The following is a 27,213-nucleotide window of genomic DNA, read 5'->3' on the forward strand; positions in this document are numbered from 1 at the left end:
GTGTCACTGACTGACAGTATGCAAAAATGACGTGAATTTGTCCCGCTTGAGCTATCCTTGTGTAAACTCTCCTATGCCAGTGTCGTGCTGGCTTGAGATTGCCCAGACCATTTCTGCCTATCAATCTCTCAGTTTTAGATTTTGTAGCATTTCCTCTACCCCATCGTTTTGAACAGTATGAGCTTGCCAGAAATCTGCCCGGTGTCAATTTTGGTGAGTTTCATACAGTGTTTTTTTATTCCATGTGGGCACAGGCGTGGATTCTCACAGTATTCTCTGAAACCCCACTTCACTGCCACCAGGATTTTGTGGCACCCCACTTGTGCGATTTTCTGTCATGTCAACAAATGAGAGCCATGATACCCCTGTGCTAGCATCAAAATTGTGATTTCTTGATTGCCATTATAACTGACTTTCACCGTAGTTCTATTTCCTTAAAAATCAACAAACACTTAGAGCTTTTGACAGTATGCTTTTCAAAACAGAGACATTTTTGAGAAGCTAGTCCTATCGCAAATTCCATGGATTTATTTGTGTTTTGAAGAAAAATGGAGTCAAATCCACACTAGGCTAGTTGCAACCTTTTTCTGTTGAATATCTGAAGCCTAAGTAAGCCTGGTATCCTGATTTATGACTTTCTTTCTAATGGATTTATTTAGAGGAAAATTACTCATGTTTCACAATAATTTTGTGCGCATACATTCGCATTTCTTCAGCTTCAGTGGATTTGTTAATTTAGGTGTTTTTCCCATTCTTTTGGGAAATTCATGTCAGTAAATTTTTTTAGTGTCATAACTGTGGCACATTACGTTATAGCACAATAACTTTATCACTGTGATGCTTGACTTTCACTTTGTGTCTGTGATCACTATGTTGCTGTGAGAAGTACCATGGGCAGGTATGTCACTATAATTTGCAAACTCTGTCTGTCATAGAGTTGCACTTCATAGTGAGTAACCTGTGCTGTAGTGGCTGAAAATGGGGAGCAAGTAATTAATGCTTTCAGCTGGCCTGAGGATTTGAATGATGCTAATTCTTTATTCCTCAATTTAGTTTTCAAACTGGACAATTTATCAATAGAAACAATTAGTGGTTTCCTTTATTAAATAATTAAAAGCATTTCACAATTCTTCTCACTGGTTGAAACAATTGAATGCTTTTTAAGTGATCAGATTTCTTTTCTACTCGTTCATGGGATGTGAATGTCACAGGCAATGCCAGCATTTGTTCATTATGCCTAATATATTAATATTCAGGTAGGAATATTCACTGATTTATATGTTGATATTCAGTTTGTTATACTGAAATCCAACATTCTTCTAAATATTTAATTTGCAGATTGTGAAAGAATACTCTTTCTTGGACTACATTATGGGTGGTTGTCAGATGAACTTCATTGTGAGTAAATTGTTCAAGTATGTGAGTTGATGAAGAAAGTTGAGCCCAAAATTGCGTCCTGTTTTGGGAATGAAAATGAATAATGTAAGGATGTTTTAGCAGTCAACCTAATTTTTTAATGAGTTGAAATTAACAAATTAATTTTCTACACATTTAATGGGTTGACCTCATTAATTTTAATCCTTGGAGTTTACATTCATCCATAACTTTCCTCATTGCTAATCTCTTTCTAGTTTGTTTTTTGTTCTCATTTTACAGTTTGGCTGCAATGGTCTAAAATGAGAATAGGGATATACTATGCTGTATGAAAATTAATATGTGACCTTTGTCATACCAATATAAATGGCTTACTTTACTTTTGTTGTTTTATTCTGTGCTTTATTTTGCTCCATATAATTTCCACAACAAAACTGATACCTGGGTAATATATTTTCTCCTAAGTAATGAATGGTGGTGTTGGTCCTAATTAGTTTGTTTCTATCCATGGAGTGATAGTGCTTAATCTCAGATGGTTCGTTTAGATGACTGCAGTATCCATGTGCCCTCTTGTTGAATAGCTTATTATGCTATTATATTTGTGCATTTGTCACCTGTCCTTTCTTATGAACATGCATGCATGTATGTCATACATGTAGTTGCTAGTCTTGATAACTGTATGTTTGCACTATTTTACTGTATTTACTGAAGTACTGGAAAAATAATCAGTGTAAGTTTTTGTTGAAGTACGCTATCAGTTTTTTTTTGTTATGCTGCGTGCCAGATTTGGCTGCGTGAGCTGACTGGTCTGTGTTTGCCACCATCCCAAAAGTGTCACTATTGGATGTATGAAGCAGCCCTTTGTACCATCTGCTCATAATAACATTCCTGAGATTAAGAATAACACTGTCATGAAGAAATGAGATCTCCACATACTGCACAGAAATATTTCCAAGATGTACCAGACCATTTTCATCTTGGAGATATCCATGTTCTATCCTTCACCAAGACCACCCATCCTGTAATGTACCTTTTTGTGTAGTTTTACAATGTTAAATGAAAGCTGTGCCCCATTTCATTATTCTTCTATTGGAAAAATAATTTAAAGTGAATCTGTAATTTTTAACATCTGAATTTTCTGTCAGTGAGAATTCCTGAGACTGCTCAGTTTCCTCATTAACTTTACTGGTTTTGAACCTGGTTTGTCCTCTATAGATAAAGATCAGACTTAAGTTAATTCAAAATGGGGCATTGGCATTTCAGAGCCCACAAAATGTCTATAGGTGGCTTGTTTTGAGGTCAACAGTGGCTGTAGTCCCACTTTGTGAGTGCAAATCCAATCCCTGGACTTCCCAGAAGTGAGTTCCTTACTGGGTGCTTTAAATTAGGGAAATTAGTTATTATTAAAGTCATAGTGCCAAATGAATTACTATTCAATAATTGCATTATTATTGAAATCAAAAGCAAGTAACGAGAGATTGATCTGTTAATAAGGAGGCAGTGGCCTAGTGGTATTATCACTGAACTGTTAATCCAGAGAGTCAGGTAATATTCTGGGGAGCAAAGTTCAAAACCCACTGTGGCAGACGGTGGAATTGGAATTCAATAAAAATCTAGAATTAAGAGTCTGATGACCATGAATGTATTGTTGAATGTTGGAAAAATCCATCTGGTTTGTTAATATTCTTTTGCGAGCTAAACTGCCACTCTTACCTGATCTGGTCTACACGTGACTCAGACCCACAGCAATGTGTTTGTCTCCATAATTGCCCTCAGGGATGGGCAATGAAGCCTGACCTAGCTGGCGATACCCTCATCCCATGAATGGATTTTAAAAAAAAAATCAACATGCCTGCCAGTCAGAGGGGGAACATGAAAATGCTTCAGTATTTAGTCTAATAAAATGCAATGCGGAGAATAAAGCTAAAGAATTTCATTTTTAATAAAACTAACATAGCTTCATTAATGCTAAATGGATGTCATGTTAAGGATCTGTAGTTTTGTTTTATAATACTTTCTAGCAAATGTTTTCTTGCTGCTTTAATTGCAGGTTGGTATTGATTTCACAGGCTCAAATGGAGACCCTCGTAAACCTGACTCTCTACATTATATTAGTCCTAATGGATTTAATGAATACCTGATGGCAATCTGGTCTGTTGGAATGATCATTCAAGACTACGATACGTAATGCATTACTACTTATTTTATCTGCCTGACTTAATTTTTCATCATGCAGCCACTTTCTTGGTCTACTTGTACTATGGTTATATTCTTGTCAGAAGATGGGTAAACTGGTTTCACAGTCAACCTGGATGCCTCCAACATGACCTTTTTTTTTTCTCAACTGAGTATTCATCCCACCTCGGTTGGCAGGGCCCTCAGCTGTGTCCAACCCATCTCCCACACTTTGGTCCTCCAATCTTTTCCCCTCCTTGACCTGTAACCAAAAGGTTCCCCTTTATCCTTACTTTTCACCCATCGATGTCCCTATTCAAAACACCATTTTCTGCCATCTCCAGTAGGATGCCACCATCAAACACATTTTCCTTTGCCCCTCACTGTCAGTATGCTGCAAGGACTGATCCATCCAATAACACATTGGTCCACTTCTCCATCAGCCTTATTACTTGCTCACTCCACTATGCCACGTGGCCTGTTCACCACCTCTCACCTCATTGTCTGGTGTCCCAAACACACCTTCCAGGTGAAGCAGTAGAGAGAGAAACAGAGAGAAACTACGAACTTGGAATGATTCGTCTTTGGAACTCAATAAAATTGTCAAGCAGACTACTACAGTATCAAAAGGCTTCAAGCATTTCCTCCATCTTAACCTTGTCCACAAACATTTGACACAAGAGAGATCACAAAGAACAGCTTGCTACAACCAATGCAAGATGTAAATCAAGCAAAACCAACAATTTGGTTCGCTTGTCTAAACAGAATCTCTTGATGGTCATGCTTTCATTGAATTGGGGTCTCAGCTAAGCATGTGTAATAAAGACTACCCATGGGGATATATGGGCCTTGACGGGTGAGGGCTAGAGGGCTAAACTGCTTTTATTGCAATTATGAAGAAGTACCAGACAACTGAGGTGAACTTTCTAATCTGTCCACCTCAGTACTTCTCCTGACCCTGTCATTTTTGATTTTGATGGTGGGGGTTTGGGGACTACCTCCAAAACATTCCTCTTTTAAACCTGGAGGTGGGTCTGCTCAGTCTGGTGGTAAAATGAAAATTCCAGCTCAAGTCCTTAAGATAAATCTTAAAATCATTTGGCATTCCAAATTTTCAAATGAAAGTCTTCCAGGATTGATCTATGTGATTAGATATCTGTAAACTAATTATTGATACGTTATCTCCTGCCATTTCATTCGACATTTCATATTGGTAATATTGCGCATGCTTTTTAATTCAATTTCAGGATGTAAGCACATCTGGCAAGGCCAGAAGTTTTATTGTTCTTCTCCATTGCCATTGGGATGAACAACTAGAACTGCAGCAAGATAAATTTCGGCATGACCATTATTTTGTATTTTCTCACCCATACATCTCTCGTTCTTTCTGTATTATATCTAATTCTATTTAATTTGAACAGTCACTTTAGTTTTGTGCAATAGAAGGCTCCTGTAAAGGCTGCATCAATTAGAAGGTGATTTGGACTGGTGTCAGCAGTACCATTGGCCTGGGGACTTGAAAGTTTAAAGCCTTTCTGGAGGGCAGGAATGTTGAATGCAATCGTGCTGTTGCGGGCAGTGAGCCTGGAGGCGGGCTGAGCGTTTAATTAAGCAAGAAAGTAGGTGTTATGCATGAAACTGCTGCCTTCTCACCTCCGGTTGATCTTTCCGTAGGCAATTGATGCCCTGTCGTGACCAATCATGGGGATTAATCTAGCTACAACTTCACCTGTTAGCATATAGTGAACACTGCCAAACTATGCAGGCCACTGGCCACGTTGGTGGGGGTATCTTTCAATCAAATACTTGTTTGAAGGATGTTGACATCAAAAAGTAGGGATCTGTTGAGAGCCATTCCCCTTCCTCCAGAAATCCCTCTCCCTGATGTATCCTTGTCCCGCACCTGGGTTCCTGCAACCCTTTCTGCTGGCTCCTTAACTATGGCTGGATCCATAGACTCTGGAAGAGGACATTTGTCAACTTTCTCATTGGTACTGCAGAGCTCAAGAACTGCCAGTTTTTTTTGATTGGCTAACAGCTCTTGCTTGCTGGGACCACAGCCTGGCTTGTGGCCTGCCAGACTTTCTTTGAAAAGAAGCAGTGTGTGTCACTTGTCTACTCGAGTTAGATTCAGAGGCCCTCAATTCCTTGACAAACTTATTTTTTATGATTTCCATTGAATTGCCTGAAGACATTTTAACTTTTACCAAAATGAAGCTCTGTTCTAGCTGGTTAGCGCACAAACTATACCTTTGACAAGAAAATTACACTCTGACCTGAATGTGATAAACATATACAATAAGGCATTCTGGGTACATGTGGTCATCACGTAAGTAATTAAAATCCCTACAATGTGGCAACGGGCCCTTTTGCCCAACAAGTCCACACCGAACCTCAGAGCATCCCACCTAGATCCATCCCCCTATAACCCACCTAATCTACACATCCCTGAACACCATGGGCAATTTAGCATGGCCAGTTCACCTAGCCTGCACATCTTTGGACTGTGGGAGGAAACTGCAGCACCCGGAGGAAACCCACGCATACACGGGGAGAATGGGCTCGTCTGTGTGCAGTTTGCACAATGTCGGAACTGAACCGGGGCCTCTGGCGCTGTGAGGCAGCAGTGCTAAACCACTGAGCCACCGTGCTGCCCCTGTGAACATAGGTTGCTAGACTTGCTGTTACAGCATTTTTTTGTGGAATTTGTTGATTATATCTGTTTTCTTTGCTTCTTTGTTTAGTGGCAGTTTCTGAATTTAATTGTGTGAAGCTGGATGAACACAGCAGGCCAAGCAGCATCTCAGGAGCACAAAAGCTGATGTTTCGGGACTAGACCCTTCATCAGATGAAGGGTCTAGGCCCGAAACATCAGCTTTTGTGCTCCTGAGATGCTGCTTGGCCTGCTGTGTTCATCCAGCTTCACACTTAGTTATCTTGGATTCTCCAGCATCTGCAGTTCCCATTATCTCTGAATTTAATTGTTTTTTTTTAAAAGAGACAAATTGTTTCCGGCATTTGGATTTGGTGCACAAATACCCCCTAACTGGCAGGTAAATATGCAGCAATTGATGAAAGAGATTTTAAGTGTGATTTTATATTTTGAGTACAATTTATGCTTTACCTTTCTTCCCCTGCAGGTATCACATGAATTTCCACTTAATTTCAACCCTACCAATCCATTCTGTGCAGGTATGGCACTTCCTTTTTTTTTATTACTTTCTATAAACCTATTTTAAAATTGTGGTTATGGAAAAACAAAACTTTTTCATAGAATCCCTACATTGTGGAATCTAGTCCACACCATCCCACCCAGACATCTCCTCCCTGCCAGTCCCTGTACTGCTGCATTCCCATGGCTAACCCACCTAGCCTGTACATCCCTAGACACTGGGCAATTTCGCATGTCCAGTCCATCTACCCTGCATATCGTTTGGACTGTGGGAAGAAACCGGTGCTAATCACTGAGCCATGTGCCACCCCTGTTTCATAATGAACTATTTACACTATTGTGTGAGGTGGCGATATTTTGTAGCACTGCAATTTGACATTGTCTGCTTAGGGTGGGAATGATCAGACAAAAACAAAATAACATCTAAACAATGATTGAAAGGCATAAATATTGCAAAAGCTTTAGAAGATTAACTGTAAATTCAAGTTCTACATTATGTGAAAGGTTATATCAGATTTTATTTTTTAAGCAAAATGAGTTTTAATCAAATAATAATTCTTTAAACTGTTTAGTCTGTACACAAGACTGAAAGATCTAAAATATATTTAAATGCCCTGAGAACGGTTGACATGATTTTATTTAAATGATCATATGCTAATCAATATAACGTATTCTGAAATGATAGTGATTATGCTGTTCTATTTGCTGTTTGTAACTTGTAAGCCCTGATGCTAAGAGATCTAAAATCAGGTGAAGTACTGCTAAATATAATTCTGAAAAAGATCGAACTCTGCTTCACTCTGCAAAGATGCTGCCAGACCTGCTGAGTTTCTTTAGTATTTTCAGTTAATATTCAAATAGTGGCTTTATTTCTTTGAAAGTAATTTCTTATCAGCGACTTATTTCAGAATATTTAGGATGCAGTTTATAGGTGTACATTTTGAAGAAGATGATGTGAAATTAATACTCTCAATGGAACTGCAGAAGAGACATCCAGATTGAAAATTTTGAACTGTAGTGTTTAAATCTTCTCTAAGGCAATAATGAATCAGCAGTAAATATAGGCTTTATCTGCAATGCCAATATTCTGTGATTTTAATTAAAAAAAAATTGTGACTCCTACTATTAAGGTCACCAAAATTTAACCTTATGCAAACAATGTTTCCAATAGGCCAGTTTCCCCACTTGCTTTGTTCATTTCAATAGGCGATGATCGATCTTGTATTTTCAGTCTTGGACGATTAGGTTGTAAAACGTCAGTTCATTATGTGACATGATTCCACTTCTACAAATTCTTCATTTAATATCCTCCTTAAATTCCATATCTTTTCCCATGTTTTGGTCATCAAGCCCAACATATCAATTTTAGGGTACAATTTCCTTCTCTCTGGAGGAGAAGAGAAGGGCAAATAATTGGTTGAGTTGCCATAGAGAGATACTACCTTCCTTCCCACTTATGCAATTAGGTCCATTTTGGATGTTCTTGTTTTGCTTGCGATTAAGGCACTTAAGTGCTAAATTGAGGGCATCAATTCTTCATCTGCCTGGTTGGGTGCCTTCCTGGCTAATAAGAAAAGTAGTTGGCTTCCCTACTGCCATCCAGCAGGGGCTGTCTCCATTTACTCTGACATTAGGGCAACAGTAGGAGGCAGGGGTTGTTTGTTGAATTTTTTTTAACGAAAGGAACTAAATTGCTTGCGACCAGTGGATAGGTGAGCTAGGTGGCAAAGTATTTTTGAATAGCTTGATATATAAATGCAGACAGTTCTTTCCTAGCATTATTCCAAATGGTACATCATTCTGTAACAGGTGATTTGCGAAACAGCAAAGCAGGAATCCATTTCATCTGTTGTTCTGCAAAACTAGTTACTGGAATGACTGTAAGTGTTCTTTCTTTGAAATTTCCAAATGTCTGCATTTGTTAGGAGTGGAGGGAATAGTAGATGCCTACCGAAACTGTCTGCCTCAAGTCAAGCTCCATGGGCCTACAAACTTCTCGCCGATAATAAATCATGTGGCAAGATTTGCTGCAGCAGCAGCACAGCAGGCAATAGCTTCAGTGAGTATTTTTACATTTTACGTTTGGGACATTTCTCTGTAAAGTGCCTCAAGAAGGTTACTCTGTTGCAGTAATGAAGTATTTTAGTTTTAAAATATTACGTTATATTGCACCAAGCTGTTACATTCCATATGAAGTAGTGCTAACTTTATGCAGTGTCTGGCAAAAATTGAAGCTCCAAAATATTACTGTGTGCCATGTTAAGTATTTAAACTGGGAGTAAAGAAAATGCATTGTAGATTGACACAGTGATGATGATGACTGCCATGGATGCCATGTTGTTGCAAATGGAAAGGTTAAAAGTCTAGCATTCACGAGAGCACAGAAGGCTAAGTTGGAATCTCCTAGTCAGTTTGAATTGAAGAAACAAAGCAGTGTCTTACTGGAGTTAGAGATTTTCACTTTCACAAGTACTAACACTACCTAACCAAAATCAAATCAGACAACTAATACCAATAATGGTCAAATTGAGTGTTTTTGATTACTGTCAAAAAATATTGCCATGTGGGTTAGTATTGAGTAGTGTACAGGGCTTCAATGCCAATATGCATTGAGAGAAGGAGAAAAATAAATAATGGCATGGAATCCCTGAAGTCTAATTTCCATCTTCCTCTACTGCCTGAGGCTGATTGAAGGGCTACAGGGTTCATTTCTCATGTGAAGCTATTCTTCACGAATGAATAGTCTAACATTAGCAGAGAACTACATATGAGCAAGACAGTTTGAGGTGAATTCTCCTCTGAGTCAGTGGTTCCATCAGGCTTGATTTGATCTCCCAATTTTGATCTATTTCTTGAAGTGGGAGCTGTTGCATTTACGTGACAGCCTGCTAGCTATTATAACAGAACACTTTACTGCAAAGAAGGAATTTTTTACAGTGAAAGACCTTTTAAAAGGGGCATAAGCTCTCTAAAGGTCAGAAGCCAGGCACCCACTGAAGACTTTAAGCTTTTGGGCTCAGTTGAATCCCTAGATGACGATTTAAAAAGTGTAGGAGCACACTTAAGAAGGAAATCAGAAAAGCAAAAAGAGGGTATGAGATGGATGTGACAGATAAGGTTAAAGATGATGCCAAAAGGTTTTATGGCTATATTAAGAGTAAAGAGGTGGCTAGGGAGCGAATAGGTTCCTGTTAAAGAGCAGCATGACCATCTCTGTGTTGAGCCTCGGGTTTATAAATATTTCACCTCGGTGTTTATGGATGCTGAGGAAATGCGGGAAACGTGGGGATGTTTTGAACCACAGACGCATTACCAGAGAGGACATATTTGCAACCTTAAAGCACATTAAGGTGGATAAATCCTCTGGACCTGATCAAGTCCATCCTCGGATATTGTGGGAGGCTAGGTACGAAATTGCAGGGGCCCTTGCAGAGATTTTTGCTTCATTTTTTTAGCCACTGGTGACATTCTGGAAGACTGGAGGATGGGTAATGTTATTCCATTGTTTAAAAAAGGGAGCAAAGAGAAGCCGGGGAACTACAGGCCAGTCAGCCTGACATCAGTGGTAGGCAAGCTATTGGAGAGGATACTGAAGGACAGGATCAACCAACATTTGGATATTTCACGTCTGAACAGGGATAGCTATGATGGATTTGTATGTGGGAAGTCACGTCTGAAAAATCTTTTAAAAGTTTTTTGAAGAAGTGATCAAGGGGATGGATGAAGATAGGGCAGTGGGTGTTGTCTAAATGGACTTCAGTAATACCTTAGACAAGGTCCCACACTACAAGCTAGTCGCAAAGGTTAGGTTGCATGGGATCTAGAGAGAGAGCTAGCTAATTGGATTCAAAACTAGCCTGATGGTAGGAAGCAGAGGGTGATGGTTAAAGGTTGTTTCTCGGGCTGGAGAACTGTGACTACTGATGTGCCACAGGGGTCAGTGCTGGGACCTTTGTTATTTGTTATTTATATAAATGACCTGCATTTGAATGTACAAGGCATGATCAGTAAGTTTGCAGATGATAGAAAATTACGAGGTATTGTTGATAGCAAAGAAGGTTATCAAACATTAAAGAAGGATCTTTATCAGATGGGGAAATGTTCTGAGGATTGGCAAATGCAATTCAATACAGATAAATGTGAGGTATTGCACTTTGGAAAGTCAAACCAAGGTAGTACTTATACAGTAAATGGTAAGGTCCTGAGGATTGTTGTGTAACAGAAGGACCTAGGAGTACAAATACATAGTTCATTGAAAATGGCAACGCAGGTGACAGGGTGGTGAAGAAGGCATTTGGCATGCTGCCCTCTGTTGGTTGAGGCACTGAGTATGGGAGTTGGGACGTTACATTACAGTTGTATAAGTTGTTGGTGAGGCTGCCTTGGAATATTGTGTATTGTTTTGGTCGCCCTGTTATTGGAAAGATATAGTTAAACTGAAAAATGTGCAAAGAAGGTTTAAGAGGATGTTACCAGGACTAGTAGGCCTGAGTTATAGGGAGAGGTCGGCCAGCATGGGACTTTATTCCTTGGAACATAGCAGAATGAGGGGTGACCTCTTCAAGGTGTACAAAATCATGAGGGGAATAGATGGGATGAATGAATATAGTCCTTTTCCCAGGGATGGGGAATTGAAAACTAGAGGGCATAGGTTTAAGGTGGGGGGTGGGGGGATGATTTAAGAAGGACCTGAGGGGTAACTTCTTCACACTGAGAGTGGTGCATATATGGAATGGGCTGTCGGAGAAAGAAGTTGAAGTAGGTACAACAGCAACATTTTAAAAAAAACATTTGGATAGGTACTTGGATGGAAGTGGTTTAGAGGGATATTGATCAAATGCGAGCAATTGGAACTAACTGAGTGGGCACCATGGTCAGCATGGACCAGTTTGGGTTGAAGGGCCTGTTTCCATGCTGCATTACTCTATAACTCTCTGACTTTGACTTTGGCTGAGGGTAAAGCCGAGGGTGGATATTAAGAGCAAACTGGAAGGAAGAAGCTACAAAAAGGGAGTCCTTATTGTTTCTAATGATGTGTTGTCACCTTCAACCTCAAGCCCAGAAAGTGGCAATGAGTGGAAAGGATGACAGTCTGGGGTAAAGTCAGTTCATTTGCATACTGGGAGTAGGGAAGCAGCAGCAGCAGCCCCTATAGAGGTTAAGGATGACAATCCCAGTCAGCACCACAAGGTATTGGTGCCTGTCCCTGAATTTTCCCACATTCAGTGCAGCAGTATCACCTAATTTTTGTTTGGAATTGCAGAAGAGAATCGCCCTTCTTTTAATTTCAGCTGTTTTGAAAATTGTTTGCAATTTATATTAGAAATGAAGTATTTTAAAATATTAGTCATCATAAATATTCATACTAATCTGCTGAATGCTTTTAATATTTCTAACATCCCTTTATCTTCAAGTTTAAAAACTTCAGCCATGATTTTAATCGCCATGTGGGATTATAAATGCAGATTTAATGTATAACATAAATTATGTATCCATTAAATATGTACTTACTGTGCCTGGTATAAAATGCAGTTACAGCACATTGAATAGCAAATTATGAACTGCTATTCTCTTTCCTTGGAACAGCAATATTTCATCCTCCTGATCATCACGGATGGAGTGATTACAGATTTGGATGACACCAGACAGGCCATTGTCAATGCTGCCAAATTGCCGATGTCTATCATCATTGTTGGTGTTGGTGGAGCAGATTTCAGTGCCATGGAATTTTTGGATGGTGATGAATGTGTTCTTAAATCACCCACTGGGGAAATAGCTATTCGAGATATCGTCCAGTTTGTGCCTTTTAGGAAGTTTCACAATGTAAGTTTTACTTATTTACAATGGTAGCATCACTGTCTGAAGAATTTATTTCATGGTTTTTTTTATTGTAAAAACTGACTTTATGTACAGATTTATGCAGAAATGCAGTTTGTCTTATTGGATTAACTGACATGTATCTCATCTACCAGTTCCAATTTAGCTACCATGTTTCTTGTACTGGCTTCTATCCTGCCCGTTTCCATTGTTGCAGATTGCAGTTCAAACCCTAAGTCCAAATTCTCGTAAACTAAGCATATTTAGATAAATATCTTAAAAACAACTCTCTCTCCAGAATTCATCAAAATGAATTGTCTTTGGACTGATTACATTGCTTTGAGATGTCCTTTAGTTAAAGTCAAGTGCAACATCAGGAATAACTTGTATTTATGCGGTATCTTTAATATTGTGCATAACACTTCATGGGAGTGTTAGCAAACAAAACTTGACACACCCATATAAGGATATATAGGTACAGGGGAATTGAGATTGAAGGTGTCTAGAGATGCTAAAGGAGGGAATTTCAGAATTCCGGGTATTGGCAGCACAACTACTGATGGAGAAACAAGGTGAAATCTGGCAAGGATAAAATTAGAGTTTGGAGGGTTTCTGGATTGGAAAAGATTACAACGATAGGGCATGACAAGGTCTTGTTAGGATTTGAAAACAAGTTTGAAAATGTTCAAGGTGACACTTTGCTGGACTTGGAGCCAGTTAAGATATGGTCAGGAGAATTTTGCAGTGGGTTTGGAGTGAGAGGATAATCAAGAGTTAAATTATTGGAATCTCAAGATGTAGATGATGATGGTTTCAGCAGAATAAGAATGTGAAAAATCTAGGAGCAGGGGTATGTCATTTGACTATTCAAATTTACTTTGCCATGGAGTTCCTGGTGTGAGCTCAAGATAAACGGGCAAATATTGCCATTGAAGGGCAGAGAGACTCAGTTGTGGTCTGAAACGGGCCTTTTGAGATTATGACAGGTATTGAAGGGGTGTGCATAGAGAAATTGTTCTGCTTGTAGGCAAGATCAAAACTAAGAGCCATGAATATAAACTTTCATTAATAAATGCAACAGGGAGTTTAGCGCACACCACTTTACTGAGATGGTGCTAAGCATGTAGAACTTGAAATGGTAAGAAATTACAGGAAATAGTTTGGACATATTTAAGATCTTAATAAACTGATATTGCCTGAAAAGGAAGACTCAAACTTTTACCCAAGGTATTCTTACCTCTTGTATGACAGACAAAGACAGGGAACAGACATAGAAAAATTAAACAGCCCTTTTATTTAAACTGTTTAAGTGTAAAACATGCATCATTGCAATATTTACGTTTCCCATAGTTTAACTTAACTTCAACTTTAACTCACTTTATTTAAATTCACTTTACTTAATTCATATTTAATCCCAACTCTAACTTCAACTCAAAGTTCATCTTGGATCAAATACTGTATCAGAGAGGCATGCCTGACCTGAAGCAGTTGCCCTCCTCCCTCCAGACAAAAGCTTTTGTGCTCCTAAGATCCTTCTTGGCCTGCTGTGCTCATCCAGCTCCACACTTTGTTATCTTGGATCAAATACTGTCTCAATTTGAGTGAAGTGGCCAACTTTGCTCTCTGTAGATCACACCTCATGGCTCTGTTCTTCTGAGGATAACTTTAGGGCATGTATTTCTCAAATGTGGGCCTGAAGGCTTCTCCAGAAAAAAAATTCTTCTTTTCTACTAACTTACTTCAAAATGTGCTCCTTTTCCAGAAAGTTTTCTGGCACTCAGCAAATGAATTGATCAAAGCCTGATCGCATTGTTTGTTTGATCCCAGCCAATGAAGTCTTGCTGGTCAAAAAAATTCCCAAAAATTAAAGTCACATTCCATTCTCCATAGAAGATAGTAAAATGCCAGTCTGTTTAACTGGCCACGTGACACCTGTTTTATTTGGTCAACACAGGAAATTGCAGGTCATGCCGTTTCCTGGCTGCAGTTTTAACTGAGGCCAGAGTTTATACTAGCTTCGTCAAAATTTCCAACATGCTCGATTGTAACTCTTAACCAATTCTTGTAAATACTGCTGCTGCTGGCCACCTGGCCGCACCGATGAGGGAGAATACAAGGAAGTGTTGATGGGATTAGATGATAGGTGTGAGGAAGCTTTTATGGAACACAAACACTGCATGGAACTCTTGGAGTAAGTCATCCATGTCTCTGCTATCAGTACTTTATAGATAACTTCGTTATAAGGGTAAATTAGAACAAATGAGTTTAATGTCAAGTCAGATACAGAAAGTGAAATGGAGGAATATGAAATATTAGCTTCGGAGAGTAAGAAAAAATAAACAAAAATGCTTTTGACACTCAGCACTTGGGATTCTGTAATGTTCAGTGTCAAGAAATTTTTAGCATGTCCATTGTAAAGGGAGTTTCAGTAATGGATTGTATCAATTTTTAAAAATCTTTGCTGTGAAAGCTACCCCATGAACTAATCTCCACAAACCCTAAATTGAATGAATCAGCTCAACAAGTTTCCATTAACTGACTGTATCTGTGGGACTTAGAGGAATTTGAAGATTAAGTCGATACCTTGTATTGTATAGTAATAAAGCTAGTAAATGGACCTCTACACTTTTTAGTTTACAATTGAATTACATATAGCTGATGTACCAGGCATTTATTGAAAGTCCTTGCCTTTATGATAAACCCTAGTGTAAATTGCTGGAGAAACTCAGCAGATCTGAAAGTATCTATGGAGGGAAAACACAAGCAAATGTTTCAAGCCCTGTGACTCTTCTTCAGAACTGTTTTCTCTCCACAGATGCCATCAGACCTGGTAAGTTTCTTCAGTTTCTGATTTTTTTTTGTCAGATTTCTGGCAACCACAGTTCTTTTGATTTATATTATTTATGATAAACCTATATTAAAAATACACTTAGCAGCAGCAAAATAGTGTATCAAGAATTTTTTGAATGTAAAAAATGGGGGAAAAAGAATCATGTTGCAAAACCAATGTCCAACTTTGTATTTTGTAAAACAATTTCTTTGTGACCATGCAGATAGGTTGGAATGGAAACCTGAAATATTATTTCGAAGAATTAAATTAATTTCTTCAGAACGTCTGCCCAGATCACCAGTTCTATTGAAAAGCTGAAACTCTACCTTGAAAGAATAAGATTCTGTGCTTCCTGATTTATTTTTAGTGCTAGAGCCATTGTTAACCCATGTCATTAAATGGCAATTTGAGTAGAATTGCTAGTATATAATTTTCTGTGGCTAGTTTAATTTTAATTGATCACCTACTGGTAAGTAAAACAACTTTCATACTTTCAATACATTTCCACGGTGAAGCAGTTAACGAGCTGTCCATTTCCATGCAGTTCATATTGGAGTGGCACAAATTGGAAAGCAACATCTGTATTTTTAACCATGTCTTAGTGTAAGATTCTGCTTCCACATTAGCTATTTATGTATAAATAACAACAAGTACCATTATTGTCATTGTCATTACTGAAGTAAGCAGCTTTCTATTAATCACCATATGCTTTCTATTAATCACCATATGCTTTATGCACTGCAGGTTTTGTGTTTTTCTTTATAATTTATCAATATTCCCATTTCTAATAAATTCTTGAGATTATTACAATTTCTAAATCTCTATTTTGGGTAGTTAAATTCACTGTGACCTGATGGACATGAAATTCAATTTAAGTACTCCTTCTAGTTCAATCCTATAAGAAGAGTAACTGCATTGTACCCATTTGGAAAGAAAGTTCGAGGAGAAAACTACAATTTTTGATTAGTTTGCAACTATTGAATAAAATAGGAAAATGAGTTGTGAAGTGATTTGATTGCCTGTTTCCATGTTCACAAAGTTTTTTTTATTCATTTAAGTATATGTACTCATTGCAAAACAATAATATCTGGATGCTTGACTTTTTTTCCGTGTTAATACTTGTCTCACTATAGAGTAAACCAAATTAAGCATATCAGAAGAACCATCTAATCCTTTGATCCCACTCCTCATCTCAGTCCTAAAATGCCTTGCCTTCCTTTAAAGTACCAAGGATTATTAGTGCATCAGCTTAGCCTCTTTAGCCATCCACCAATACAGACCTCAAAAACAGTCCAATTCTGTATCCATAATCACATGGTAGTAAGATTGAGATTTTGTGTAACTTAAAATCGGCACTGTGAGCATCACACTTGGGAACTTTTCTTTGGACCTTTTATTGAATGGTCTTATTTTTTGCATCCACTTTTATTCTAAAAGTTGCACTGTCCTGCCAAAAAAAACTGGTAAGTCTAGTTTAGATTTTCTGTAGAATCCAAAGCGTTGTTATCTAACTTTTATAAGTGCTTCATTATGGCCAAGTAACTCTTTACATCTTTGCAGGAGTTACCCACAAACTCTTAACTCTGTACTCTATTTTCATGTATTATTGGAATCCTCTCTCACCGATGCATTTTAACCAAATTATAAAGCGACGTTTGTCAGATTTGGAGTATCTGTTTTACTGATGAGTATTACTGGAATTGACTCATGACTTGCATCATTATAATACAGTGGCCTGACCAGTAGGTGGTAGCCTCCTCCATCCTAAGTTCAGTTTTATTTGCTGTGACTATTTTACCTTCTGTTCTATAACAAAAGTTATTAACAACAATGTGCTTTAGTTTACCTGACTTATTTGTACCTTTTTTGTAGTTCTTCCTTTGTGGTTACACAATTTTAATTATGAATGCAAATTTGCCGGAAGTACTATTGAGCTATTGGCAGGAATGTGCTGACTCTTCTCAAGAACATATTCTGTCTTGGGCTTTAATTACTAGGAAATTTTCCCCTTCTACATTTATAAAATGTAGAGATTATTTGAATCTCTACATGCGTTTGATATATTTTTGAGATGTGGCATTTTTATTTAAATTTCAGAAACAATTGTTAGATTTCAAGTTAAATTGATTTGTTTATATTAATTAGACGAACATTTATATCTCTACAGGCAACAAAAGAAGCTCTTGCACAAAGTGTCCTCGCTGAATTGCCTCAGCAAGTGGTGTGCTACTTCAACACACGTAAACTTCGTCCTCCGAATGAACCAAATCCTTAAGTACTTTAAAATGACAGCTATGTGATGGTAATACACGATATCAAATAAAGTGGTACTTTTTTCTTCAAAATAAATCTCAAAATGTATGGATTAATAAACGCTATGAAATTTTTCATAGTTTTAAAATTATTTAAAACAGCTCATTGGATTATAAATATTTTGTATGTAAATTTTAAGGCAACTTTTTTGTTGCATATAGTTGAAATAATCCACTTAAGTCAGCGAGGTCAAACCATTGTATCATAATCACTTACTAGTTGCTGTCTTTGTAAAATTGTTTATTGTTTTTGACAACATTTTTAGTAATGCTTAAAAAAGCATTTTTTTTGGTCAGCCTCTAATACCTTTTACAATTTTTATACTGTTGTTTTGAATGATAATTCAACTTTTGGATTTTTGGATTATATGCCTGTATCTGGCACCAAAGCGTACAGCAGTTTCACTTGTTTAATTTGAAAATTTGAGATTTGTTGCATATCACCATCATATTATAGCATCATGTAATTGTGTTTTACAACAAGCTTTACACTTTTTAGGTTTAATAACTGAAGATATAATGGAAGTAAAGCTAATCATAATGTAGACAGTTGTATCCAACCCATGATTTATTTCTTCTAATTCTTTTATGGGTTTTGGATGTGTTTATCCCTAATTGTCCTTAAAATGAGATTCTTGCTAGGGTGTTTCAGACAGTAATTCAGCATCACCCACATTGCCAGGAATCACTAATGCAGGCAGATATCCTTCCCCAATGGACATGAGTGAACAGGATGGGTTTTCTAAATCATTAATTGCTTCATAGTGCACTTCCAATTCCAGGCTTATTATTTAAATTTAAATTCCACCATCTGCTATGGTGAAATTGGAAGTCATGGTCACAGAGTATGGGTGTTCTGAATTACTGGTCCAGAGGCCATACCAGCACACCACTACCACCTTGTCTTGTATATGATGCAGTTTTAAAGTTGCTGATGTGTTGCAGTTTGAGTTATAATTGGTCATATTCATTGGCAGTTTTAAAATCAGTTCTTAACATTTAAGTTCTGTGTTAGTCTTTTAACTTTTAAAAACACATGCTGGATAACTGATTAAAATCAAGACAAAAAACAGAAAGATGGTGGATATTTGTGGGGCCATGGACAAAGACTATTAATATTAAAGTGGATATCTATGGAACAGGTAAAGAGCCTTGTGTAAAGGATTGGTCTTGAATTTAACAATGTAACAAGATTTGTGTGTGTGTGCGCAAGCTTAGACATTCAGGACCAAACCTGGAGAGGTGGGGTCACATCATCAAGCTTTCTAGAAAGATATGACACCCAGTCAAATTTAATCCCTGACTTTGGAACAAAAGTGGAAATTTAGTAATAGAAATGTAGGGGATAGAAAAGGACTGCTTCAGAGATTTGAAGACAGCATTCTTATTTTTTTTTTCTTTGCTTTGTGGAACAGGACATTTTTGAAATGTACCCTGCCCTCTGGTTCTGGCATAACGCTTTGCTGGGCGTAAAGCCAATATGTTATGGTGCCATTCATGTCATTTAGATGGTGACTGTTGTAGTTGAGTTATACCCACACTATAAGCCTGATCGATGGCTCAATAATATAAAAATTAATATTACAGCATCCAGAAAGATCAAGACTGTAATTCCTCCCAATATCTTCACTAGGCCTGAAGAGTTATGTTTTCCTTTCTAGATATCAAAAAATGTACTGATCATTTCAGGCATTTTCAGTTTTAGTTTTAAGATGAACTATATTTCTCTCAACTTTTGTTGTTTTTATATCATTAAGTCAATTTCCCCATTTGCTAAGCTATATTTGTGTTCGGTGCTGGATTTATCCTAATCAGATCCCACTGCTCCCTTCTTGAAAGGATCTTGTAAGTGAGTCATTTGTACTGCTGTTGTGTATGCATTACTATTTAACCGCAAAATTAAAACGCATGAAAAATTAATAGTGTTCAACAATTCCTGAACATCTCTTCAATAAACTCTTCCAGTCCGTAAACTACAGTTGTGGGTTACTCTTTATTTAATTGAAACTTGCTTGTAATTTTGAGAGTGTTTCTCTTTGATTTCCTGTCACATTAATTGTAGACAGGAAGGTTCTTATTACTGTTTCCGTTGATGTACCTACTCCTTCAATATAAGTTGATTCATTTTGTAATTAAATGTGTGACATGACCTCTGGAATTTGATTGGTAACATCAGTATTTAATATTATGCATTAAGTTCAATCATTTTGTATGTGAGGTTTCTGGAGATTTTCAGACCCACGGGGCTATATTTTAATAAAGTGCCATTTTCGAGTTTCATGGAGGAGCTGTCTTCACAGGACCTCGCAGATTTTCTCTCATTATTATCCAAAACTCACTTCATTAACTACCTGCCACACCCTATGGTCTCCCACTCATCATAGGTGGAAATACTTGCTGGAATAACGCTGGCATTGGTGCCATCTTTAAAAGGCAGTTGTGCACCCAGTCAACTACTATTATTCCAGTGATGCACAGCTTGCAACATCTGTCCCAGCAGAGAAAGGGATAAACACTTGGAGATCCTTCTGTATGGGGTGGTGCAGACATCCATCCCCCCCCCCCCCTCCCCCCCCCGAGACCAGCAGAAGAGGCCATAACACCAGATACTGCCAACCTGGCCCATGGTTATCAGTTGGGTAACTCTCAGCCATCTGGAGGAATGCCTAGTAGTGGATCGGAACAAAGTCAATGACTCTCTCCGATCCACCAGGATAAGTGCTACTCTCCCGTCTCTGCAACCTCATACTCTATCTCTACTACTGAGCCCACCTTTCACCAAGACTTATGGTCCTCTATTCTCCCTATTGCCTGCAACATCTTACATCCTCCCTCTAACCCACCTCAAACTATCCCACACTATAATCGAGGCACCATCTATATACTGTCTACTTATTCTGTACATAAGACCAGAGATATCAGAGCAGACTTAGCCCATTTGGGACTTTTGAATGGAGGAGCATACTCAATCGTTGCTAATTTGTTTCTCAACCCCCATACTCCTGTTTTCTCCCTGTAACCCTTGATCACCTTACTAACCAGGAACCACATCTCACCACTTTTCCCCGTACCTGCGCCAGCACTAACTACTTCTATCTCATGCAGTTCCACATGTTCTATCATTTCAAGAGAAAGCAGCCAACAGTAGCACAGAAAGACCCATGCTGAGAGGTAGGGTGTCTGATGGGCATCTCATTCTTTAGGAGGAGATGGTCCTGATCCTGAAGCCCTGTGTGCCTCACTGACTGTGTGAAAGAGAGTAGTAAGGGAATGGAACGCTTTGCCTGCAACGGTAGTAGATTCGCCAACTTCAGGTACATTTAAGTCGTCATTGGATAAGCATATGGACGTACGTGGAATAGTGTAGGTTAGATGGGCTTCAGATTGGTATGACAGGTCGGCACAACATCGAGGGCTGAAGGGCCTGTACTGTGCTGTAATGTTCTATGAAATACCTGGACTGATGCCAGATGGTCCCTAGACCTACAATACTGTACCAAGAATCCTCTGATCGATGGATGTCTCCCTGCAATTCACTGATGACTACCTTTGCACTTTAGACATGGCTATTTGCTTCTGCCACATGCAGTGCTTTTCTGTGTCAGGTACTGTATATGGTGAAAGTGTGAAACTGACATAACAATGTGCCACCCCTTTGCTGATCAATGTGGCAATCTGCTTGGCTTTGTGTCTGTGCTGGGTAGCAAGGCAATGCAACAGTACTGTGAACCATCACGCTCTCGACAAAGGAGCAAAGTGCAAAAAAGGGAAGCCAAGACAGAGCATACCCAGATTCTCTTGACATCTCTATGTAAGTTAGCATTAAGAGAGCAAGTAACCTGCCCAGAGATGTCCCTGTGTGCAAAGTATCCTTGTGATAGCATTCAAATAAGCGATGCTGGTGCATTCCAAAATGCATTCTTAAGTACAGAAGTGAACATAATGCAAGTGGATTGGAAGTATACCTTGAGATTGCAAAAGGGTGGAAGGTGTCAGATGGCAGCATTTATGACAATGGATCACAAGGTGTCACTCTTAATAGACCATAACCTTAGATGTTGACGCCTGATGTTCAAGGTGGAAGTTCAAAGGAACAATCTGCATGTTGGAGTCACCAAGTACGTTCTCTGCTTTACAGGTCAGGAGTTCTTGGTGCGTAGTTTATATTCGGTGGGTGGTAGAATGTGAATGGTGAAATGATGTTCAATTAGCTGATAATGTGTGAAAACAAGCGATAAGCTCTCTTAAAAGGTCTCTGGCTGTCCACAAGGCAGAATCTTATTTTGATGTCAGGAACGTAGCTGCAAAACACAACTCATTGCTCCTAGTGTTTGTGCATTTCTCGTTCATTTATCCCATATTTCTTGCTTTCACTCATGTCATTCAGATCCTGGGTAAATTCCACCATTAGAGGGAATTTTTAACTTTTGGGCATATCTAGAGGTCAACAGTGTTTTATTTGAGAAGCAGGCTCCAGTACTGACCTCTGCCTTTAATTACAGTGCTCTTGGCTGCATGTGAGCTATGTTAGTAATTAATCAAAGACTATTTTGGCAGTGATTTTTGAGATTTGACTGAACATGAGTTTCCTGGGTAAAAGGCAGTGGCACTTGAGGGGGCTGAGTAAATGACAGGCAAAGCTCCTGCTAGGCTAGAGCTGTAGCCTTTTCCTCAGACCTGCCACTCCTCATGACAGAGGATAAGCAAAGGGGTGCAGCTGATAGGAGACTATAAGCACAGCCTGGAGTGTTTAGGCAGGCAGGCAGACAGCTTCCTTTGTCATGTCTGAGAATCAAAGTAGGTTCGGAGACCTGTACTAGGCCAATTACAGACTGCTTAAAGCAGACCTGGTGCTGTGGCTGTTACCAGTAGCCATCAAAACTACCACTACCTTTGATTTCTTTGTCTCTGACACCTTTCAGGGATTAGCTTTTGACATTGACAGGATTTCACAGTCAGCTGCTAACAAATGGATCATTCAACTGACTGATGCTTTTAAGCCAAAGGTAGTTGTACACTTGTCACTGACAATACCCATCAGAATGAGAGTGCATAAACAAAGCACTGCAGCTGCTGGAATTATCGAACCCCTACAGTGTGGAAGCAGGCCATTTAGCCCATCAAGTCCACACTGACCCTCTGAAAAGCATCCCACTCAGACTTTCCTTATCCCCACAAGGCTGCATTTCCCATGGCTAATCCAGCTGGCCTACACATTCCCTGGACACTATGGGCAATTTAGCATGGCCAACCCACCTAACGTGCACATGTTTGGACTGTGGGAGGAATTGGGAGCAGCTGGAGGAAACCCACGCAGACATAGGAAAAATGTGCAAATTCCACACAGACAGTCACCCAAGAATGGAATTGAACCCAGGTCCATGCTGCTCACCACTGTGCCACCCCTAGAATCAGTATTTTGTCACTGATTAGTTCTAGATTTCATCGAGATATGAGTGTTTGGGTTTGAAGCTTTGCCTATTTTCCCACAGGATAGAACATCTGTATGTTTACTGCAAAGATGTGGTAGTTGGGACATTCCAGAATCACCCAGGGGTTTTATAAACCACATGGCATCCTGTGCAGTGGATGTGAAATCGCAATGAAGTGAGGAATACAGGTGAGCAGAGCTGACATGTTTTTTTTATATGCTGCACCACACCACTCATCCTCACCTGTATGTACATTGAAATAAACTTACTGGCTGTTTGCAGGGAGCACTTAAAATGGGATTTCACCAACAAGAAATGTAACCAATAACAATGTAACAAGGAGTAATACAATAAAAGCTGATGCCGAGATGTGTCATTGAGCAAACCCTCATGATGCTGGAAATGCCCTTCAATATGCACCAGTCATGGTCTGTAAGCTGTGCTCTGCTCGATACCTTGCGTACAGCATCATGCAAAACATTGTGTACAATGAGGTTTGGACCTTCAGGAAGGGTAGAAGATGCAGAAATGTGATGTAGTTGGTGCAATAGCAGTGTTGCATAGTCCTGCCCAGGATGCCAGTGCAGGTCTCAGTTGGGTTGCACCAACCTAGTAGCCATAGTCAACATCCACCTTCCATCGCCCTCTCCCCGCCACAACTCACCTCTCGCCCTGTCCATAAGGGTAAAGGAGTCTGACAATCAACTCAGCATCCCTTCCACAGTTACCCATTACTCTGTGATAACATTTGTTTGATCATTCATCAGAAACGAGAAGACTCCTTGCTCTTCATAGCACTTGTACGTGGTATAGTCCCTTTTGCTTCAGCACTGGTAGAGACAGGCTGCTCAGATCCACGTTCTGATCACAGATGCAATGGGCTCTGGCTCTCCGGTCCTCTGGTAGGTTTGTGCAGAACAGACTTGGTTGTTAGAACAGGAAAGACCATGATGGGGTGAGGCTGAATGATGTGTTAGGTTGGTATAGTGAAAGCATGGGTAAGAGTTAGAAGCATTCTGACCAGGGTGTCTACTCCGTGTCCCCTATTACGACGATCCCTCCTGTGGTCCACTTTCCTGGGAGTTGCAAGGTTGAACAGCACTTTGCTATTACGATAACCACTGCTCAAAATGGCTTGCATTATCCTTTAGAAGTCCAGCAATCTGCACTTTCACAGATAACCAGGATTATCAAGGTGTAAATCAAGTAAATGTAATTCTGTGACGCACACACCTGCTGGCCTCTGCTAGGCAGACAACATTTACACACTCTCCACTACCACATCTGTTTCTTGCAGTTGCATGCTTGCCTGGCACCCCTGACTGATATGGGGATAAGGCTTTAGGAGAACCAGAATCTGAATAACCATTCGCAGACAATCCATTGGAACAATGGTATCCTGGATACCCCTCTTCCTTCTTCCATCTAAGATTCCCATTAAGTAGAGAGGTTTGCATCCTCAGATCATGGATGATGCAGCAGACAACCTTGAGTGTAAGGACATAACCAGAGTAGAGGCCTCTACATTGGCATATTGGGTAACAGAAACGTCAATTTGCTCCACAGTATTCCTGGTGGCAACATGGTTCTTGTATGTGTGCGTGTTTAGTCAGATGGTGGAGGGAAATAATGAGCTAAGTGTAGAACAACTAGCCCTTTTCACCAAGCTCAAATATGCTGGGAGCTGCTGACTGTTTCAGGATGGCTACTGCCAAGAAAGCACAACTTCATCATCAGTGTGTTCTGAGAGAATGGTTCTCCTAATAATACATGTTCCTGTTAAAATGTGATACCCACAGACCCATGTGCATGGAGTTAAAGGTTCTGTGCACAGTTGGTGACATAATAGGTCACTGGACCAAGGTGAGGGAGAGAACTTATAGGCCCTGGTACATTGCCTGTTTCCAAGTCCTGAATGACCACACACCACTTTAGCGCATCCTTTAAATGTTTCCTGTGCTCACATCTGAGAGCCATAGATGGTGGGTTTGAATGGTCTTATACAGATTGAACATAATTTCTTGATTTTTGTACTTGGTACTTCTATTTATGAAACCATCAAAACTTCCGCTTTCAGTGTGATGCCCATTACAGATGCTGCTTTGTCTGGTAATTACAAAGAATATGTTTGTTCCTACAGATCCGCCCTCACTTTGAACCTGGTCCCAATCAGTATCTGAACAGCAACATCCAAAAGACTTTGGCTTTGTTTCCAGAAAATCTATACGTTTCCAGGAGTGATAAATTTTTTCCTCATTTTAAATTGAAACAAATCAATCTTGCAAATACACAGCATGTAGCATATAATAAGCAGCAAAGTAGTAGAGATAGCAGAAACCTGAAATATAAACAGGGCAAGCAACAAATACTCAACAGGCTAGGTAGTTAATTAAAGCTGTGGCCCTTATTCAATAAGACAGATACTTTATATTTTGCAAACCATTCACTCAGTGCCTCATGTAAGGAAGTGAAAATGCTTAAAGAAGAGAGATTGAAAATCAGCAAGTCCTGGAAAGACAAAGCGGATTATCTTGGTGAACCCTGTGGACAGGTGCCATTTTAATGCATTCTCAATTTTACCCCCGCATCCATAACATCAGTTTTCTTTTGTCATCTCATTGTGCCCGTGTGTGTAAGATGAGGAGGTTATAGTTTTATCTAATAAGGCTGTGAGTTAACAATTTATAGTTGTTTTTCTACAGCTAAAATCTATTCACTACTTATTTGAGAAAATGGCAAGACAAATGAATTGGGCAAGCAAGGAATGGACACTGCATGTGCAGAATAAGTTGACAGGTAAGGAAATTTATGCTTAATTGTCAGAGGCAGTTTCGCTGGATGACGATGCTGTGAAAAACTGTATTGACTGAATAAATTATTGCCTGAGATATTTCGGCAAAGGTTCCAGAATTTAAAGGAACAGTATGAGCAAATCAATATTCAGTTTAAGAGGGTTAAGAAAAATAATTTTGATGGTTAGATTATGACCATAAAAGGCTTGGTAAAATAAAATGTGCTTGTAGCGATTGTAACAAGTTCAGCCAGGTGGACCTCATAGTACATGAGTTCCCTGATTGGGGATGTTAATCTGGTCCAATCAGGGAGCCGTGGCTAATAGATATAAACAGGAATGTCAGAGGTTTTGTTCATTCTGAGAGCTGGTTCTGAGGGAGCTGGATTACTGCCAAGGACTCTCCTTATGTAATTACAGGTTGACTTACTGATAGAATCTCGCAGAACTTGTTGGAGCTTTTAAGAATGAGTCAAAATGAAAACTCAAAAGGAAAATGTCACGAATCAAATTGTAGCTTTAACTACAACTAAAAGACTGTAGTTAAATGCTGCTCTGAGTGCAAAATGGCAAGTGCAATTAACGACGTGCGCTAAAGAAATAGAGAACGATGTCATTTTGATTAAAGAACACCCCAGCTACATTCTGTAGGCTTGAGAACCAAGTTGTAGCTTAGGTCCACAACTACATCATTTACTTAGATGATGTTGTGGTCCATACTTATAAATAGGGAGGGGAAGTGAGACAAGTGGAAGATCTATTTAAGCAATTATAGTTAAGTGGTACGGTAATAAATTTTACCAAAAATGAAAATGTGAAAGTTGAGTAATTTACCTGGGCCATATTTTTGCCGAAGACAATGAAAGTGACGGATGTAATTGAATCCCCTGTTCCTAAAACTAAATGAGAAAGCATAAAATTACTTGGGAAACCATGTGCTTTGCTGGAAATTTGTGTATACTTTCAGTACGATAGCATTACTTCGTTTAACAAATTTGTTAAAGACACAACAAAAGATGGTATAATTAGCAGAATACCAGGCCCTTCAGCCCACCATGTCTGTGCTAAACATGACAGTATTCTAACCTAATCCTATCTGCATGCACATGATCCATATCACTCCATTCCCTGCCTATTCATGCATCTGTCTAACTGCCTCTTAAACTTTGCTGTCATATCTGTTTCTACCACCTCCCCTGGCAATGCATTCCAGGCACCTACTACTCTCACAGTAAAAAGCTTTCCTTGCACATCTGCTGTAAACTTACCCCTCTCAACTTAAACCTATGCTCCCTAATATTTGATATTTC

General features: G+C 39.1%; 1 protein-coding gene across 2 annotated transcripts in view; it reads left to right on the forward strand.

Moving 5' to 3' along the window:
• Positions 1 to 19,756, forward strand: part of LOC125451693 (copine-3-like) — an 82,447-nt gene extending 62,691 nt beyond the window's left edge. Inside the window, exons 10-16 of one of the 2 annotated variants that reach the window (XM_048529184.2) lie at positions 1,339 to 1,398; positions 3,425 to 3,558; positions 6,548 to 6,602; positions 6,690 to 6,741; positions 8,647 to 8,780; positions 12,308 to 12,544; positions 17,536 to 19,754. In XM_048529184.2, coding sequence (XP_048385141.1) covers positions 1,339 to 1,398; positions 3,425 to 3,558; positions 6,548 to 6,602; positions 6,690 to 6,741; positions 8,647 to 8,780; positions 12,308 to 12,544; positions 17,536 to 17,643 — 780 coding nt within the window. In that variant the 3' untranslated portion in view covers positions 17,644 to 19,754. Of the gene's footprint in view, positions 1 to 1,338; positions 1,399 to 3,424; positions 3,559 to 6,547; positions 6,603 to 6,689; positions 6,742 to 8,646; positions 8,781 to 12,307; positions 12,545 to 17,535 lie in introns of both variants that reach the window. The other variant, XM_059646117.1, reaches the window with a different exon arrangement.
• Positions 19,757 to 27,213: the final 7,457 nt, after the last annotated feature.

This window comes from Stegostoma tigrinum, chromosome 5 (genome assembly GCF_030684315.1).
Source record: "Stegostoma tigrinum isolate sSteTig4 chromosome 5, sSteTig4.hap1, whole genome shotgun sequence".
Taxonomy (NCBI): Eukaryota; Metazoa; Chordata; class Chondrichthyes; order Orectolobiformes; family Stegostomatidae; genus Stegostoma; species Stegostoma tigrinum.